Source organism: Podarcis vaucheri (genome assembly GCF_965113315.1).
Source record: "Podarcis vaucheri genome assembly, chromosome: 2".
Taxonomy (NCBI): domain Eukaryota; kingdom Metazoa; phylum Chordata; class Lepidosauria; order Squamata; family Lacertidae; genus Podarcis; species Podarcis vaucheri.
The window spans coordinates 45101434-45122500 of NC_138760.1; the positions used below are offsets into that span (position 1 = coordinate 45101434).

Genomic DNA, 21067 nt, shown 5'->3' on the forward strand with positions numbered 1-21067 from the left:
TCATCATCACCACCATCATCATTTAATTAATGAGGAACACAGCTCAGTCAGTAGAGCATCTTAATCTCAGGGCCATGGGTTCAAGCCCATGCTGCGGGGGGGGGGGGGATTCCTGCATTGCAAAGGGTTGGACTAGATGGGCCTTGTGGTTCCTGCCGACACTCTACAATTCTATGATACTATAAGGAAAGCCCCACTGAATCAGGCCAAAGGCCCATCTGGTCCACTAGCGTTCTCAACAGTGGCCTACCAGATTCCTATGGGAAGCTTACAAGCAGAACCTGCGTGCAATAGCACTTTCCTCACTTGCGATTCCCAGCATGTCAGAGGCATGGTGTCTCTGATCCTGGAGTTAACACATAACCATCAAGATAGCCTTATCCCAATGAATGTGCTTAATCCCCTTTTAATGCTGTCAAAGGCAGCAGCCATCATTACACCGTGTGATAGCAAATTCCATAGCTTAACTGTAAGAAGAGTCCTGGTGGATAAGATCAAAGGGGGGAATGGATGTCTCTGATTGCAGTAGGACTCCAAGTTCTCTCTCACACACACACATTTAAGGAAAGGCCTCAATATCGGAGAGCCGGAGCACATTTCCCACGGAAAAAAGGCTGAAGTATTGGGGGAGGGATTCGTTTAGAAAATGCCTAATGGGGGGAATGGCACTGAGGTTTACAAAATTATGCACGGAAAGAGAAACAGAGAGGGAGAGAGATCCATCTCCCCCCCCCTCCTTCTGCTATAATACTAGAAGTTGCGATCACACAACGATTCTGATGAAGGGGTAGATTTAGGACGGACAAAAGAAAGTACTGTTTTCACACAGCTAATGGAATTTGCCACCAGAAAGATGTGGGGACGGGCGCTACCTTAGATGTCTTCGAAAGAGGATTAGAGGGGGAATCGGTCTGTCAGTGACTATTGACCGTAATAGCTCAACCCCAAGCTCAGAGGCAGTTGCTGGGCGGGCGGAGGGGTGGCGGGGGGAGGTCAAAGAACAGAAGAGGGTTGTTCCCTTTGTATCTGCGCTGCGCAGAAGCATCTGGCTGAGCACTGTGGGAAAGAGGATTCTGTGCTAGGAGGAACTTTGGAGTGATCCAGCGGGGCTCTCTTTACCTTCCCTGATCACAGTGCCAGAATACAAGAATGGCTATCAATGGCGCTGTGGCGGCTCCCCCCACCCCCCACCCCCAAAGACCACGCATGAGTAAGAAACCCTGGCAAACTCAATCTCCCACCTGCTGCCATTCCCGCTCAGGTACCAAGTTTTGAAGAAGTACTCTATCCAAGCTCCGCAGGGATATTATATATATTTAATGGAAATAGCCAGTTCACCTCCCGAGCTCTCGCTCTCACGTCCCCCCCCCAAAAAAACGCACACACACACACTCGCGTCCTAAATTAAAGTCAAGCCAAACTCCGAGCCCTACTTTTTCCATTCCTTCACTAGCCAGCTCAGAGCAGAGCAGCACTGCACCATTAATAGATCGTTTGCATATAGACAGGCTTTGACGCACAGATCTGAGGTTGGCAGGCTGAAAATGAAAGCAGCCCTTTTTAATAAGCATTAATGGGAAAGGGATTAATTGGGGAGTGGAGAGCCGCTTGGCATGCCTGGCGTGTCTCTCTCTGCCAACCAGCGCAATGGGAAAGGGGGCCTTGGGGGGGGGCACATTGGGTTAGGCTGGGCATGGGGGAGGCTGGCTCAGCAAGGAGAGATCTAAAGCTCTTCTGCTTCACTGCAGAAGGTGGATGGAATCTTAAAACTGCCTCAGATACCGTGGAAACTACAACCACCACATCTAGGCGCTATCGGAGAATAGATTTGCAGCAATTTTTAATGATGTGGTCCGGAGCAAAACAACAGAGCCTCTGCTGACCAAGGGTGCAGTTGTGTTGACTATTTAAGGAGTCCTGGGCGCTCCTTTTTATTTTTAATGAAAACCTAAACTTCTTTCAATTTTGGAAACCGATAAAATGTGTGCATTTGTTCATTTCTCTTCCGCAATAATTGTTCAGCTCCACTAGGCACATGGAAGGGCATGAAGATATAAAGAGTAATGACACCCTGTTGCTTCCTAGCTGCCTGTCCTTCCCTCGCACACCAACCTGCCTCCCTGGCTTCTGAGATTACACCAACGATTGCCCACAAAAATAATTAAACTCACCTTCATTGCCATAAGGGCTAGAAACCTGCCACCCTCTGCTAATCTCAGGCTACTGAATTTAATGCTCCTTGCAGAGCACACACAAAACCATGGTGTATATATACACACAGCACAGGTAGAAAACCACGTAGAGCAACTGCCCTGCACTTCTATTAGTTTTTGTGATGGCTCACGCTAGGAAATAAAGCCCGTCAAAATGAGACTTCTCCAGAGCTCAGGAAGGGGCCAGTTCTGTCACACGGGGCCATTTCAATTTCCTGCCGGAAAGGCTGTTTTTGTTCACAGGATGCAAGCTGGGAAGTGGTGTGTGGCATGCAAAGCAACGCAGGGTGGGGTGAGGGTGCCTTTTTCTCTGAGCGCATTTCCAGGTGGAAATGCTTGCTTGCATGGATATCAGCCGGGGAAAGTAAGGTGCTGGAAAAGTGGCTTCCTGGAGCCTAGCGTGTGCCCCTGCGGCGGCATTTGCCTAGCTACCACCACGCCAGCCACCCTTTCAAACACTACAACGGGTTGCCATGGAGATGGCTGCAATGTCACACAGCGGAGCAAAGCAGTGCAAGCCTGAGACTTGGGAATGAACATGGGGGATTGGGGGGCTGGCCTCTCCTGTCTCCCACCTCTGCTCCTCCAGAATGGGGAATGGGGTTAATGCAAATTCCCCACCTCATAGGAAGCAATAGCTGCAAGGCGCCACTGTAACAGGGTGTCAACGGCCCTGGGAACACCTCTGTTGGGCTGAGGGTGTGACAAGTGAACTAGTTATTATCTGTTTATTAGCAAAATATCTGTCATTATGAGGGAAGGGAGGGAAGGTTTGTGCATCTGTGGGGGAATACAGATGTCTACTCTGTGGAGCTCCTTAGCAGTAGAGGTTTGGCAAGAACCATTCCTGAAATGTGAAAACTGTATTATTTAGACACCTTCACAATCTGCATTTCTCTTTTTAATCAACCAATATCTATTCATGCTTTGGATTATGTTTCACGCATACTTCTACGGATTTTATATTTTTGTGTGATATATTTTACGAAGGTGCAGATTATAATATTTAAATAAATATAAGTCACTCGCCAACTAGGCAAAAATACAGAGCACACATTACAGTGGGCCACACAATCACTCACACACCCAAGCACTGTTCAGTGTGTGATGAGATGAGCTCTTCCACTCAACCCCAACACTGGATGTCTTGAGCAGGCAACACGCAAACAGATGTAGCCTTCATTTCCTTCCCCCTGAGATATCTTTATGAGGAAGATCACTTTTGGGTCGTCCACCACTGAACGAGAGTTTTAACACAAGTCACGTGTTCAAATGTGACACACTTTATCCTCTGCCAGATGACACTTGCCCAGATTTTAAAATGCAACGGAAACCACCTTGGACAGCGCAATCTGTGGCCCCAACTAACACAAGGCATTCTGCAAATCTGGTGATGGGCGGTTTGCCGACTAAGTGACAGGTAGAACCAGCGATAATGGATGGGCCACTCAGACAGATGGAGCATCTGACTTTGCTCCAGTTCCATTGGCAGGGGGAGATCTCCCATAATGATTGCTTTTGCCCCTGAAGTGGCACCCATTGCTGTCGACACAGACTTCCAAGGTTTTTTTTGGGAATACGGCGTGGAGTTCAACTGAGGCCACCCTCCAGAAGGCACCACTGAGAAAACTTGCTTCATTTAGTTCTCTCCCTGCATAAGGTCCTCTAAGCACAAGCTGTAGAGGTCCACATGCACTGGAATAAATTTAACTTTGCAATCTCTAAGCCACTTTACTCTACTAAAGCCTGTTTGACATGCTCCGGCCCCTTAATGCAGCAGCCTTTTTGGTTAACAGCTGTCAGCTTCATTCTGGCTCCACAAGTGTCACTGGCTCCACCGGCTTGCGTGCCGCACAGAGGACAAGTCCAGGTGTCATCACTCTGATTCCATAAAGATTTTGCCAGCATCTGAGATTTCCTTATATTCTAAGCACAACTCATCTCAAAGAGCTCTTAACCTTTCCAAAACCCACTTTCTGCTTGCTGGTTGTTTCAAGGCACTTCTTCTGTTCTCCAAATATAACAAAGCAATGCAGATGTGGTTCGGGAATAGGGATGACCAAGCCTTATTCTATGGACCAAAAAGCCCAGCTGATGCACTTCAAAACTCAAGCCAGGATATGTTTCCATATTTTCACACAAGCTCTGGCAGCACTGCACAATACTCAAAGGGAAATACTGGCCTGAAGATCTGTGGGGCTAGCTAACAGCAGCTGCTCCAGTTTTGGTCATGCTGTGATAGCAGCTGTTGATCCTATCACAGGTACTAGATAACAGCATCATAGCTGTTTCTCTTCCTACCTCATTGGTAAAGACTGGAGTCTCTCCAAATAAAGACTGGATGTGCATGTCCAATTCTCCAGGAAACAATGGGGTTTTGTTGGCAAGAAAATATCCAAACACGTAGAATTCTATGTGCGGCAGAACAAATAGGCTTAAGAAGCAAACACAGAAAAGCATGAGAGATAGCCAGGATACACAAGTGAAAGTGCTTCTTCACACGATGCAAAAATAATTAAAGAATGTGTGGCCATGCAACTAGTGAGTGCAACAGGGATGGGGAAACTGTAGACCTCCAAATGTGGTTCGACTACAGCTTCCATCATCCCTGACCACAGGACAGGCAGGCTGGGGTTGATGTGAGCTGGAGTCCAACAACATCTAGAGGGCACTAGGTTCCCTATTCATCTTGTAGATGGCTTTTAAAAATGAAATAAATTCATGAATGAATTCCATAATTATCAGTGGATAGGAGCAATAATAGTTTTATGGAACGTCTGCATTCAGAGACAGAGTATCACTGAATGCCAATTGCTAGAAGCAGGTGAGAACAATGCCCAACTGGTGTGCATCCCAGAGGCATCTTGTTCATCATTGTGAGAAGTGGGTTACTAGAGTAGATGAACCTTTGGTCTGATTTAGCTCAGTTCCTCTTATGGAAAACCTACTCAGCAGCTTAGAGGCAAAGCAGCAAAACAATTCTTCCTATCTCTGTTCTGTCTTGACTTATTCAACACTTTTATGTGCGCTTTTGCTTTTCTGAATACTACCCGGAAAAACAAAGGGGCAGAAACCAGTGCAAAGACACCCACTAGTACAATGTGGATTCCTCCTCTCCACCCAAAATCCACTCTGGGGGGTTAAGAGAACCCCCAGAGCAACACAGGGGTGTGTGTGTGTGTGTGTGTGTGTGTGTGTGTGAAATCATTCCATTGGACAAGCAGAAATGCTCACACTGATGGAATGATCATATTCGCACAATGCTTAATTCCACCTGAAGTTTGTAACAGGGCAAAGTCGAATTCAGATTTAGCAATTATCACATTTGGAGCCTGCCACAATATACCTGTTCAAGGCTCCCTGGCTGCAGAATGTGCACAGATCAGAAGAAGCAATATAGACAGGGCTCTCCTTGAATGAATGCATGTAGATCAGGGGCAGAATTTGTTACCTCCAAACCTATGCATGTTCAGCAGCCACATGATAAAGGAAAGCATGAGTGAGACTGAAATGTCTGTTGCAACAGTGTCTCCAAATTTCTTAATAAACATTCAGAAATTCAGAACCCGCTCCTGGATATTTTGTAAATTCAGAGATACGTACCTTGCTTGTAGTACCTCTGCTGGCCTGACCGGGCATCTGGGCCACAGCAGTGGGAATAATATAGCTAATTCAATTTGAGCCCAAGTTTTTGAAGCAAGTCAAGTTCACAGTTGGCTGAGTTGGCTAGAATTCCAGATTCCAGGGCTTGGAGTTTGGTTTTCTACTCTGCCCTTCAGAGTAGAAACAGCAGCAGCAACAACAATGGGTGTTGTGGTGCCTTAAAGATTAACAAGTGCAAACGTGCCAAAGACCTCTAATCCCCTAGAAGTGATCCAGAAGCCCTGTGCCTTCAGGTTCCTTGCCATCCCTTCTCAAGAAGAAGATGGAAAGACCACATGGGGGAAAGGATGGGGCACTGCATTCCTCAAAGGCAAAGCTCAGATTTTATTCGCAGGTCAGAAGAAGAAAAAACTTGATCGCAAATCCTGGCTCCTTTTAGCCACCCATATAAGAAGCAGAGTGTGTGCCCCGCTCCCCGTCCCAACTACAACAATGCCCTTTTGGCTGGCTAGTCGTAGGAGGAAGCACTGATGTGGAAGTTGCTCACAGGTCAGCTGCTGCGCAGAACCCAGAGGAAGGGACTGAGTAAGTGAAATGGGAAGAAACCCCTGCAGATGTGCTACGTTTTGGAATTGAGTGACACCTGTTACTTCAACAAAAGAATCAGAACACAAGTGATAAGTCTGGATGGCAGCATGCTCAGCTAACACACCCACATGTTCTCCTTCCGTTCGCACAACCTTTCTTTGGGAAAGAGATGCCAATGCCCTTGAGATACTGGGAAAGGTGGAGGCAAGTCCAGCACTGGCTTCCACTAAATTCTGATGATTGGAAGACAAATGTAGGAGCCTCATCTGCTTGCATGGCTGCTGTGTCCCTGCTCCTGCTGTGGCCTGGAGCAAGGGCTCACCCTATTCAGTGCACAGTGGGGTGGGGGGAGACAGACTTACAATGGAAAGCTCTGGCAAGCGCTAGTCATTAATGCCTTATCTTCGAGAGCAGCCTCACACCGGGAGCTTCAAACTTCACTCCGCTCCCAGCTCTTTCATCCCACCGCCAGAGACGCAAAACAGCAGTGTCAGCAGCAGGAGCCTCGTGCATGTGTGTGCATTCTAAGACAAGCACGGCTGCAATGCTTCCCTTGGCCTGCATCCAGCTCAGGGTGGCTAAAAGAGTCGGGAGCTGCTAGGCTTGCAAGATTGTGCTAAGGCGAGTCACCCCTGGCCACGCAAAGGGGACAGAGCCATGCCACGTTTTATTCCATTCCACACTTCACCAGCCTCTCCGTCTGCACTGGGGTGGTGTAAGGAAAGGGGGACACTTCTTCTGAAAGGGGAATACTTGCTGTTGAAGTCACAACCTGCAGCAGGGGTGCATGCAGTTGCACGGGTGCAAGGGTGCGCTTGCAGTCCAATCATGTCCCTACAATTTTTTGTGCAGCTCAGATGGACAAAGGAAGAGAGTAATACCACAGTGGTGCAGGGAGTTCAGAATCAGTCACCTGATTATCTCCAAAACTAACCCACTGATGGTACCTCGGGTTACAGACACTTCAGGTTGCAGACGCTTCAGGTTACAGACTCCGCTAACCCAGAAATAATACCTCGGGTTAAGAACTTTGCTTCAGGATGAGAACAGAAATCACGCAGTGGCAGCACGGCAGCAGCAGGAGGCCCCATTAGCTAAAGTGGTATCTCAGGTTAAGAACAGTTTCAGGTTAAGAACAGACCTCCGGAACGAATTAAGTTCTTAACCCGAGGTACCACTGTATTTGTGAGTGCTACACTGTCACAGTTGCTGTTGCAAGCTGCTGAGAAGGAGGCAAGCCAGATCTGGTATGTCCAAGCTAAACCACTGTTTCTCGCTCACCCTGCACTTTCTGCTAGTCAGCTATTATGCTCCTTAGCTTAAACTCAGGTTCTCCAGGACTTTGGCCTGCTTGCAGCATCTCCAACATGTTCTGCCTTAGAGGTGCTCTGAAACATGGATTTGCACATAATTCTTGGCCATTTTCGAAGTACTGTAACAAAATGCCGGAATGCAATGAATAGCACTTGGTCCCTTTTTACCTGTATTGTGCCTGGAAGTGGTTCTGCACAAAGCTCTGGCCCTTTAGCGGCTGGGCAGCTGGCTGAGCACTTGCATTATTGGAGCCCTCTTCCTGCCCAGATGGAAGCTGCAGAGAAAATAAGAGAGCACAGTTGAGCTACAGGACTGGGGGGCCTGCCCCCCCTCCAGATCTTGTTGGACTACAACTCCCGACATTCCACCTGCCACTGAAAACACTTCCCAAAACAAACATTCTCCCAATGGACACTCAGCCAAATCCGCCATCATAGTTCTGCCTTCTTAACACTGTTTTAAAATGTGGGTTCTTCCAGCTCGTTGTCCCTGCTTTCCTCCCACCTTCTCTCCCTGCCCTTCCATCACCATCACATTTCTCTCGCTTTTTCACATCTCCCACTCCCTTTCAGCAGCAAAATCACATCTAAAAGGGGGAATAGAGAGAGTTGGTTAGGTGACCGTGTTTGCTAACAGGCATTTTTTTTAAAAAAAAAAAAAGAATTCTGGCAGGGTTCTGTTTTGATGGGTTTTCATAAACATACACATTTTTTTGTCCTGCTCTGTGAAGTTGTTTGGATGAGAGAAGAGGGTGCAAAAGCTCAATTACCAGCTTCAAGGTGTTTGGGAATCTTTCACTCTCTCCTCATTAAATCAGGGAGAAGCAGGCTGAGCCAACACCTGCCAGTCCCAGAACAGGACAAACACATTTTGTTGCACAGAGTGTGACAACAAAAGAATTTTTTTAAAAAATCTGCAAATAAAGCAGGCTGGTTGGTCTCCCTAGGGACTAGAAAGGGACACCTGGTCAAGCCCTATTCTTAGCAGAATGTATACTAAGCCGAAGCATGCAAGCAACTTTTGCCACCCGAGTCCAGGACCAGTCAGTGGAATCCTATACTATAGCCTTCCATGTGGATGGACCAACATTCCCATCAACCATTGACCACTGGCTTATGGAAGAACAGGTCCCCCACCCTTGCTACGTTACCATTGTTCTGTGGCTATTGTTTCCAACAAACTGTTTCTGCATAGTCAAGGCTCCATTTTGCAATGGAAGCATATGCCGGTGACACTTCTGCCTGGGGCTTACACAAGCACACTAATCTAAGTGCTACCAGCATGGGAAGTCACTGTACAATCTGGGAGATCTGCACGGTTGCCCCTTGCTGTGACACGGTGCTCTGAGCATGCAAGCAGGCTTTTTCAGCAGCCGCTGCTGGGCTGTAATAGTAATCTGAATTGGGCCTCAGTGACCTCACGGCTCAGGAAGCAAGGCTGCCCGCACCTGCCCCCTCCTATTAAGACAAAGGAGATTTAACATTTTAATGGATTTCTCAAACGTAGCAGGATGGAAGGAAAAGAATTCATGATGCTATTAATCAAACCATTTGCCCTGTCTGGAAAAGTGTTTTTTTTTCCCCTCTATGAAAGCAAAGGAGAGAATTTCTCTTGATACGCAAGGAAGAACAACAGAATAGGAGGGTAATAGCTCCCAGACTCTAGGAAGCAAGGAGATTTCCCTAAAATGGGAGTTGATCTCCTAACATGGTGACACATTGGCTCAAAGAGAAGTGCAAGAACTCAGTTATCTATTCTGTATTTTAATGAATGCTTTGTCATCTTTCAAACCATGCTGTTAGCCACACAAGATGAGTTTTTTATTATTGATAAAGTGAAGTAAACATTTTTTTAAAATTAAAGAAAAACCTAATGGTTATGTTCTTTGGAAGATTATTATTAGGGGATCCTCCAGGCAAAAGTTCACAATTCTGGACAATGTATTTGAAAGATCTCTTGCTCCTATCAAGTCCCCCTTGCCATGCAAAGAAGCAGAAGAGGGTGTTGGGTGTGCTGCAGAGTAAAATTCATGCAAGTAAACAATGAAGCCCATGAGAACAGTATGATTCTTGACTGCACCTCACACTTCCTGCAATGCAAAGGGTCCCTCTAGAAGCATCTCACTGTGGTAAGGCTTCTCAGAAGGTTGGTAGCTTGGACACTGTTGACCTAATATTGGTTCTCATGATGAGACCTGAGTAGAGGGGACTTAGTCCAAAGGACTATCAGGAGAATTAAAGTGCAAGGTGCCATACTCTTAAGGGTGTTGTTATGCACCAAGATCCTTTAAGATTCTCCTCGCTTCTCTATTGCATTTTTTCCTGGACTGTCATTTGTTGAGGTGGGGAGGGGTGAAGATGGCTATTCCATCCCTCCATTTTATCAAGTCCTTAAACTTTGGCATTCCTGTGTTGTGGAAACAGCCTCAGCCATCAAACAGCTGCCACAAACAGCAGAGAACTAAAGCCGCCTTCACTTCATCAGATGCAAAAGAGGACATGGGTCCTGCACCTTTAATAGTAGACAATTCCCACTTCTCCACTAGAACACCAAGGTACATGTCCTCTCTTGCGTCTGACCACCAGCACTCCTAAAGGGTCACAGAAGAGTTTAGCCTTTCTGCATGGCCCACATTCCATAAGAAGAACTTTCTCCTAAGGGAGAATTCAAGAGATGAAACTTAGCTGAGTGTGGGTGCAGCCACCCTCCCAACACCAGCATTGCTTAATGCTTATTTGGGTGGAGAACGTTTGCAGATGTGCCAATGAAGCCCACGTGCCCACCCCACCCACACGCCCAACCCCACCGCCATCCTGCCCCATCCAGCTAAGCTGCAACAATGCCAGTGTACAGATGGCAGATCCACCATCACCTGAGTCACTACAGCATGCAGAAGACCTTACGCTGCAGAGAGGCAAGTCACACCGACATCTACCCAAGAGGCGTCTTCTACAACGGTCACCTCAGAACCAGAGAGTGCTGTCACTTGAGCCAGTCCAGGGATGACTCAAAAAACAGGAACACCCTGGCACCTGAACAGAAAGCAAATCATGCCCCACTTTTTTAAAGGTCCAGGTAGGTAAGCACAGAGAGGCGCTGTGTCATTTCCATTGAGAGATCAGCTGGCTTTAGCTCTCTGTCAGCTGTTGCCTAACAGCAGCTGTTCCAGCAGACTTCCTGAATTGTTTCCACCCCACCTGGTCATTATAAGAACTATAATTTAAAATACTGCTGCCTGGGATTATTTTTTCCTCCTCCCTCCCCATTCACAGGAACATAGGAAACTACCTCATACTGAGTCAGTGTTTAATACATAATACAGTACTTATCTGGCCGGATCTGGAACTTCACAATATCTGGACATGGCTTCAATTTTGCATCTGAATTTGATACATTTTTTCCTAGCTCTGACTATGTCAAGCCGGGATGTACCACTCCAGACTGCAAATTGGGAGCTCACACAACTGAATGCGGAGGATTTCCGCACCTTAAAGTGTTCCCTTCTGACCAGGGAACAGACACTTGCTGTCACAGACTGGCTGGAGGAACCAGCTGGGAAACCCTCAAGGGAAGGCGGCTCAGAGCCAGGGGACTGGTGGTGGGATAACGATGAGTGGTCAGAGGGTGAAGACTTGGAGAAGCTGTCTGAGGCTGAAGAGGTAACAGGGATTAGTGAGGGAGGAGTTGGAGAGACTGTTGCAAAGAGAAGTCCAGAATCAGAGGCAAAAGCTCAAATAGGAGAGGAGGGAGGCAAAGAGGCAGAGATGAATCTGGCTGTTGAAGATACACAGGTGTCTCCCTCTCCTGCTGCAACAAGCTCCCCTCCCCCATGGTCTCCCAGAACCAGGAGAAGCATAAAGTGGGCAGAGGAGAAGTTAGCTTCATACAGGCATAGTGTCAGAGTGCTTGGGGAAAACCCTGGAGAGAAGGGGACTTAGGCAGCTGTGGGGAGGTGGGGACCTTCAGTCTCCACAACTGCTTCATGGGGACAAGACCTGCCAGAGAAGAGTTGCTCTGCTCAGCTGGCCTGACATCCTGTGCAAATGCTTTTTTCTTTCTTTTTTTCTAGGAAAGAGTTAACTCCAATTTGCTCAATGTAGTTTCCTGCTGGCTCGCTCCTGTCACTTACTTAGACCCTTAAATATATCCCCTGTTGAATTAAGTCTCATGGATGCCCCTTATACCACTGGGCAGTTATGTCTTGCTTCATTTTATTGCTTAAATACACCTTTGGGTTGCAAGAAAACAGTGGCTGGTGACAACTTATGAAACTGACTTTTGTATGCTTAGCAAAGCTTTGCCTGGAGATACAATCTCCAAAACAACCTTTGGGAGTTTAGCCAAGATTAGCCCAAAATTACACAATTATGGGAGGTCACTGCTGAATGCCACTTTGTGTTTGCTCCCTTTCAAAGGGGACTTTCTGTCTTCCCGTCAGCTTGACCCACATCCAACGCAACCGAGCTATAGGTGCGTAGGTGAGAAGGGGTTGGGTTACTGCCTGGCCGCGGGCCCATAACAATTGTTCCATTCCTGGAACAAGACGGAGTGTCCTTTCCTTCCTGAAATTGCATAACACCTTTAGCTTAAGGCAGTTTAAGTCAGCTCTAATACTTTGTGGAGGGTCCCTTGCACCTCCAGCAAGGAGCTATATTGGTGGGACACAGACCCCCGGGGAAAAAATCTAAGAAGCAGGCAAGGTTGCCTGGACAGGAGGAACATGCCTCTTCAGGGCTGGATGTGGCTCTCTGCCTGCAAGCCACTCCAATGGCCACTTTCCTTTCCTCCTGCAGCAGTAGCAGCTTTTCCTGCTGGAGATTCCTTCTGTGGGCAAAGCAGCGACTGGGTTTCTGAGCCAGTGGGGGCACTCCAGATGTCATGAGAGGACTCCAATACCTGACAGGTGATTTTTGTGTCCCACCGCCTGGGCCTGCACCCCTGGTAGGGGCTGGTTTTGCCAACCCCTAGGTACACCTCTGACTTTGCGATTACTTCTTTCATCTTGCCTGTTTGTCATTCCACTTCCAAATAAACAGCCTCTAATCAGAGCCGTAGCTTGGGGGGGCAGATTTTGCCCTGAGTGAAGCCTCCAAAGGGGCACCAGCCTGTGTGTATGCAAAGACACCGGGGGGGGGACCAAACTGGGTCTTTGACCAGGGTGAAAATGAGCCTAGTTTCATCCCTGCTTTAATAAAATTACTCCTGATCTTGCCTACTGATTCATGGGGCATGGCCCCAATCTTAGAAACTTAACCACCAGCTTTGCATGCTGTGGTGATCCTAAGAGACAAGGGATGCCTAGCCCTCTCAGACTCCAATGTATTTCCAGGATGGTCTATCTGCTTGGGTTTCTTAACTAATAGATGTCAACAAAATCTTGATCTGAAGATTTTTCCATCGTTTCTAGACTCACAACTGAAGGATAGATTTAATATAAATAAATAAAGCAATCAAAAAGAGAGTTTTGTGTGCCAACAGATGCCTTTACAGTGGTGCCTCGCAAGACAAAATTAATCCGTTCCACGAGTCTCTTCCTCTTGCGGTTTTTTCGTCTTGCGAAGCATGGCTATTAGCGGCTTAGCGGCTATTAACGGCTTAGCGGCTTTAAGAAAAAGGAAACAAACTCGCAAGAACTCGCAAGACGAAACGTCTTGCGAAGCAAGCCCATAGGGAAATTCATCTTGCGGAACGACTCAAAAAACGGAAAACTCTTTCGTCTTGTGCGTTTTTCGTCTTACGAGGCATTCGTCTTGTGAGGTACCACTGTACCAGGAAAACCAGTTTTCAAGAGTCAGCTAAGAATGCTTACATTTAAAAATGGCTATACCATTGCTCATGTACGACTACCTAAGTAGATATCTAAGGGAAGCATACTCCTGCTATTTCTGCCAAATGGGAGTCAAAGGAATTGCCCAGTGTTATTTACACTAAGTGGTAAAAGCCAATCAGGGCCATGGGGCAGAGGACTTTCCTACCTGAGACCCTTTCATTTCAAAATCCAGGAACTGGACCCATCTGTAGTGGTGCAGACTGTCCCCATTGATTTCTTATTGTTCTTGTACTTTTATTACAATTGTTTTTACTGTTGTTTTAATATTTGTTGTTTTAATAATTGTTATATTATTGTTAGTTTGGATCACTTGTTTGAGGATAGGTAGGATAAATATGAAATAAATTAAAGTTAGATGAAATACATCTGAGGAAAGCTCATGTCTGGTAGCAACAGCAGGCATGAGAATAAGAGCTGTCGAGGAGTGTGTTTTGTTTGTTGGTTGGTTTTTAAAAATCTGTTTCCTGCCCTTCCACCCAAGGGTGGCAAACAGCCAAGTAGCAAAATAACAGAATTGAAAATAAAATATAAATAAATAAAAGTCATTTTAAAAAACATTGAGAACATCTAAAAACATACTGCGACAGCTAATAATGTCAAGATTGCTAGGAACAGTATATTACAGCTAACAAATGCCTGAGTAAACAGGAAAGCTTTTTAACCTCATGAATGTTAATAATGAGGGAGACAGACTCAGGGCACTCCACAGATGAGGAGCTGCCACTAAGAAGGCCCTGTCACAGGTAAGCACCAACTATGCCTCCCTGCTGAACACAGGGGATGAGGGATACAGAGTCTGTTTCAAGTCCCAATTTTACTTAAAATGAGGGCACATAAGCCTTTGAACAACAGGCTATATATTGCTTTCCATTTAAAAAGGAAAAAAAAACCCAGATCAGTATGGGACCCCTACCTCCCGTGCAAGAGGCATCTGCCATGGGAAACATTCAGAACTAGGCAGAGGGCCTTGTCGGTAGTGGTGCCCACCCTGTGGAATGCCCTCCCATCAGATGTCAAGGAAATAAACAACTACCTGACTTTTAGAAGCCATCTGAAGGCAGCCCTGTATAGGGAGATTTTAAAGGATTGGTGTTTTATTGTGTTTTTAATATTCTGTTGGGAGCGACCCAGAGTGGCTAGGGAAACGCAGCCAGATGGGCGGGGTATAAACTTAATTAATAATAATATTAATATAATGTCCCCTTGACAACTAGTTGGTGCTCTTGTCTCCTACACCTCCTATCCAAATACCAGGGCAAATCACAATTTGAGCAGGTCCCAGAAAAGCAAACAATAGTGCATTCCTGTACATGTCTACTCAGAAGTAAACCCCACCGTGTTCAGCGGGGCTTACTCCTGCATAGAGAACTGCAGTCTGAACAGATTAAATCTGCTTTGCTAATAGTACATTGCTCCAACTTCCAGTTTCACTGTGTTGCGTCACATAATGCAAGAAGGACGGCGTTCATCACACACTCAGCCCAATGCAGCCGAGAAGCATCCACTACAATGCTTAGTTTCTTGCTGCATATTTCCAAGCTGGGTTTTGTGCAGTTAGTGTCTACGGTTATTGATTTGTCTACCCTGGTGTGCAGTGACTCACGGCAACAGGCCCGCTGGCATACTTAGCAGATTCCAAGGGGAGCCTCACCTAGCTGGGGTGCAGGTTCTAAGCCACCTGCCAGGGGGAGAAGAAAGGAGAAGCTTGTGCTTTTTTGGTAGTTTCTCATCCTTGCCTAGGGGTAGCTGCCAATCACACTTTGACACCTGTCACAAATGCAGACAAGCCGTCTAGACAAATGCATCTGATTAGCATTAAAACAAGGATGGATAAATATATTTATGAAGGGTGTTATGTGATAAAGGTTGATCTGATTATTTCTTCCCCTCTTTCTGTAGCATCCCTAATAGCCCCAACTGAAAATATGATATAGTGCTAGGTCAGGGGTGGCTAATCCACAGATGAAATCTGGCTCACAAAGACACACGGGAAGTAGCCTACCAGCCTCGCAGCTTCATCTCCCAATCTGGTCAGAAGATAGAGTCCTTTATCTCCCAGTCTCAGTGCTGAGATCAAGAGATAGAATCCCTCTGCCACTCCCTGAGCTCTCTGAAGAGCAGCCAGAGGGATCATTTACCATACTTCCCTTCTTAGTGCCAAGCAGGACAGTGCTGAGATTGGAAATAAGCCCCTCCGCCTGCTCTTTAAAGTAAAAGGCAGCCTTCTTCCTCACCCTCATTCCACAGCTGCCCTTTTACACACAGGCAGCAGGCAAAGGACTCACCTCTGATCACAGCGCTGTGGTGCTTAGTGCTGGGACAGGCAACAGAGCTGCTTTGTAGAGATCCTTTGGAGATTCCAGGGAGCGCATGGAAAAAGGGTAGTATTAGAAAACTGAGGGAGGAAACAAGCTGTTTACGCGGAGATCAGATAAGAGGGTAAGAGTTGCAAGGACATGCTATAAACTGAGAACCAGCCAAATATACTCCTCATTACAGTATAATTTATATGATGTGCTTAAAAAATCCAACTGCATACTTGAAAAAGTCAAGAGAAGATAGCCTGATGTCAAGAACACTCTCTTTTTAGCCTGGAATGTGTCACTCTGGAATGCTGTTGAAGTAATATTAAAAAAGCAAGAGAGAGACTATATGTGCATATGTGTGTCTTTCATTCAATTTACAGACACGGAAAATTTAAAGAATGATTAAAAATCATTCTTGATTGTTTGCACCAGCAATAGCAGACATTTGCACCAGCAATAGCAGCTTGGTACTAGTCTCCCAAACATCTGCAACATCCCCTTCCAGCAGCAGGAGAGAACCTTAGGACCATGGGCATAGCTGAGGGGCGATGCTCCCCCCGCCCCCCACATCAAGTAAAAAAATAGAAATACTAAACTAGCTGATGAATCATATTGATTCTGCCCCCCTAACAAAAGTCCTGCCCCCCACCCAAAAAATCCTGGCTATGTTCATGCATATTTCTTGCTCCTCCGCCCAGCTCTGAAGTTCTGGTTCTTCCAGGATCACTTAGCTGTAGAAACTGCCACCAGGCAAGATAGTCTTGCAGTAATAGTGGCACTTGGTAGAACTACTTGGCATTGACATGGCGGATTTTTGAATGTCCATTTAACTCTACACCCCTTATCTCAGTAATTTTTACAATAACCCTATAAGGTGGGGCACTGCGATTATCTCCATCATGTAGAACAGGCTACCATTGCCCTCTGGGGAGTGTTGCCTAAGTGCAGTCTACATCCCCGTTTTGCCACTCTCAGCAAATCCTGGAATGTACACAGAATAAATAAATGTACATCAAAACCATACCATGTAGGGGAAATAGCCAGCCCTTCTGTGTGCAACATTTAGGTACTCCTATCTCTGTCCTAAATACTCCTTCCTACATTACCGGGAAGTGAGCAAAGCATGCAGATCCTACACTTTCCTGAAAATACAAATATCAAGGTGGAAAATCTGCCTATTTCTGGCCAATGAGAAATGCAACCATTTCTCACTTCTCTTCCCTCTTCGACAAGTAACCAGTACAGTCCCCTAAATGGACCCATTTCCAAGGCACTACAGAATACTAAGTTTCACATCAAACCCTCTGAACCAGCTCTTGACTGGCATAACTAGGCTAGCTGCTGCATTTTGGAGCAAACGTATCTGACTTGCACCACCTGGAGCAGTGCTTGGATTGAACAAACACATATATATATATAAATATGTGGAGTAGTCCACATTTCTGCATGGTCTGGCTGCTTGCAGTTTGTCAGGTGGTCATAGGATCATAGAACTGTAGAGTTGGAAGGGACCCCAGGGGTCATCTAGTCCAGCCCTCTACAGTGAAGAATCCCTGACCGACCGCTATCCAACCTCTGTTTAAAAACCTCCAGTGAAGGGGAGTCCACCCCATTCAGAAGTAGTCCATTCCACTGTCAAGCAGAAAGTTCTTCCTAATGTTTAGTCTCCTTTCTTGTCATTACCCTCCAGAGCAGTAGAAAACAAGCTTGCTCCATCATCCATGGGAAAGCCCAAGGTTAGGTTTTTTAATATAGTCCTACAGTCGCTTTGAGATAAAGTGCTGTGTGGCACCACACAGGTTAAGAATGCCTTTGAAAATCCCTTCGTAAGTGGCTGTACATAATTCCATGCTGTGCCTTACAGGGTGAGGGGAGATGGCCTGCCCCCGTGCCAAATGCGGGTTGCCTTTGAAAGTTTTAAACATAAGAGCATTCACGCCATTCCCCAGAAGAAATCCATTAAGTCCTAAGATTCTCCCGACTTGAGACTAAGAAAGCAGAGAGTGATGGCAGCTGCTGCATAATAGGACAAAGAAGGACATCTCAATCTGCTCTGCCTCACAGGACAGGTGGGAGGCTCCCATCATATACAGAAAGCAAGTCTTTTGACTGATGGGCTCTAATACCCTCTCCCTGATCTCTCTCCCAACAGGGAGGGTGTGGACTGTTTGAACATTTATTCAAACAGTTGTCCTCAGCAAAACACAACACACAGGAGCCGTTCGCTCAAAAGTGTAGTCTCTGCACTATCTGAAGAAATACCCCCTAACTCCAGCTCAGTGTGCATAAGCCACAGACAGAGAGGCACAATCTGTAGCTTGCTTTTAAAAATAAATAAATACTATTTTTGCCAGCAGCAAAGCAGCTGCCACTCCATTCCAGAAAGCTGCTGAAAGTGTAATTAGTGGCAGATTAGTAGTGGGATTCTGATGGGGGTTCACACAGTGAGGAGAGAGGCAGAGAAAGACTTCCTTCATCTACTCGGCTTAACTCTATGATCCATCTGGAAGTGGCCAAGTCTACCTGGAAGGTCAAAGTGGTTAGCTGGGCCTTTGTAGAGTTGTCTATGAAATGGATTTGTTGAGCCATTGCTTGGGCAAGATGGTGCAGTCCTTGGTGTACTGTTTTTCGTAGGCAATTCTCCTCAGATTTCAAAGAGCTTGTTATTAAGTCCAGAACTTGCTTAAAGATACATCTGTCAGCAAGTTTGTCATCTGTCACCATGTGAACTATTAACTGAAGCCTGAGGATTCCACTGATAAAAACTACAGTCGTACCTCAGAAGTTGAACAGAATCTGTTCCAGAAGTCCGTTCAATTTCCAAAACGTTCGGAAACCAAAGTGTGGCTTCTGATTGGCTGCCAGAAGCTCCTGCAGCCAACTGGAAGTCGCGGAAGCCCCAGTGTATGTTCGGCTTCCAAAAATAGTTCACAAATCAGAAAACTCACTTCCGGGTTTGCAGCGTTCGGGAGCCAAAACGTTCGAGAACTAAGCTGTTCAAAAACCAAGGTACGGCTGTATTTGTCTTGTTGTTTCAGTTAGGGCCGTCCATATATCAAATAATTATCAGCTGATTGACTACCTGGCTTTTAATTGGTTACATGAAACTAAAAACTTAAGAGTCCCTGTGCCCCAATACCCACAACCTGACTTTAAAGAAAAATGAAGGCCCCTAATGGTAGATGAGTATTCATGGAAGGCCTCCTCTATAGATTTCGCTTAGTAACACTGGACTCAACTTCTTCCCCCAATTCTGAACAGCTCCAATTAAAACAGTATCTGTTCCACTGCCTTTGAACATCAAGTGACTTGAAAGCCCCCAGATGTTGTTGGACAATAATTTCTGAACCCACCGGCCATGTTGGCTGGGGCTGATGAGAGTTGGGAGTCCAACAACATCTGGGATCCCAAGGTTGAAAAAGGCTGCTTTCAAAGACTCTAGCTCTCCCCAAAGGCGCTAAGCTTAGCAGAGGTGGACTTACAGGCGGAGGCGCACAAGGCCTTGCTTCACTTCAAAACCTTATGGGAACAAGTTGATCACTAGGCGCTCTCCTCGGTGCTGAAATGACAGATCTACCTTGCTCTGTGGGCTCTGCCACAGGACAAGAATAGAACACTGCTGCAAAGTATATCGGACGAAGATCATTTAGAAATATCTTAAATGGATTTTGCATATATACCTAAAGAGGAAATGTGTGGCTATGCTTTGCTACCTGAAATTAATATTTTTTTATAATAAAAAGGGAAAAAATTCTGTCAGAAAATACATATACTGTTTGTTGGGTTTGGAAATAAAACAAAATAAATATTTTTTATAAGTAGGTTAAAAGCCACCAGAGGACACTGGATCAGGGCCATCACACTAGAAGAGAAGGACTGAAGCCTTTCCTCCATGCTTCCCCCCTCTTTCCTCCATGGTTTCAATGCTGACACCAAAGCTTTTCCTAACTTCGAAGGGGTCTCAAGGTCAGGTACATAATGGACCTGCCTTTTTCACCTCCATGGCTAACAGCAGGTGAGGGGAAGGTTTAAGGTAGGGATATGGCATAGCACCAAATGGTTAATCATCCTTCCATCAGCCCCACATCCCTTACCAAAGTATCACCAGCAGCCTGGCACAGATTTAAGCAACAACAACATGGGGAGGAATTCATTGTTGTGCTAAGGCTATCATTCCTCCAGGACAAGCATTTCAGCTTGCCAGATGGAACAATCCCCCTTCACCTCCCCCAGTGCACTGTTCCAGGGGGTTATCCCACCCCACCCCAGAACCAATCGTGGGGAACATTGGGGGGAAGGGGGGAAGAAGTTCTGCTGGACAAACAGAAGTCCTTGTGTAGCATTTCCACTGGTGGGACTCATTAGTTGAATCCCACTTATGGGATTTTATTTTGAAATAAAGTTTAAAATACAGGCAACAAACATAAGAACATACATTAACAAGATCACTAATTAAGGGAGTGAAAATGCACTGATTACAGTACTTAGTATATAATATGTACGCTTGTGGGACGATTAGAAGGAAACAGCCTAAGGGGAAGCACACTAACTATTGAGAGAGTTTGGATGTGCAAGTTATAGATAGATAGATAGATAGATAGATAGATAGATAGATAGATAGATACCATGGATAGAGATAGAAATATTGACACACATACGCACGCACACACACACATATTGGATGATTTTAACCAAAGAAAAAGGTGGCCAGAGATCTGAGCACACATTCCACATGTCACACCTAGCTTGGTCTTGACCGAGTAGTATCCAAAAGTGTAAATAGATGCAACTAATAGACTATATGGAGATGGCGGAAATGACTGGCAGAATCCGAGACCAGGGAGAGGAGTCAGTGGAGGAAGATTGGAGGAAATTTAAAATTTATTTGCAGAAATATTGTAAAATTTTTGAATGTTGATGACATTGAAATGAACCGCAAGGGGTTCTAGCAACAAAGTAAAATGTAAGATTGGATCAATAACAGATAAACTAATAGGATATGAATTTGCTGAATTAATTTTTAAAAGGGATACAAGAATGGGAGACGTGAGGAAGTCGGGAAAATAAGTTAATTGAAGATGAGAAATTAAGAAAGAGGGAATTTTTGTTCTTTTGTCATTATATGTGTTTTTATCTTTTTCCTTTTTTTTCTTTTGTTGTGTTTTAATGTTTGTATTTTTGTACGGTATTTTGTGACTTTGTATTCTCCTTGT

At 45.7% G+C, this 21067-nt stretch overlaps 1 protein-coding gene across 2 annotated transcripts in view; it reads right to left on the minus strand.

Moving 5' to 3' along the window:
* USP43 (ubiquitin specific peptidase 43) overlaps nucleotides 1-21067 on the minus strand; it is an 81449-nt gene that overhangs the window by 37965 nt on the left and 22417 nt on the right. For both annotated transcript variants that reach the window (XM_082213804.1, XM_082213803.1), the window contains one exon: nucleotides 7886-7992. In XM_082213804.1, the coding sequence (XP_082069930.1) occupies nucleotides 7886-7992 (107 nt within the window). The remainder of the gene's footprint in view (nucleotides 1-7885; nucleotides 7993-21067) is intronic.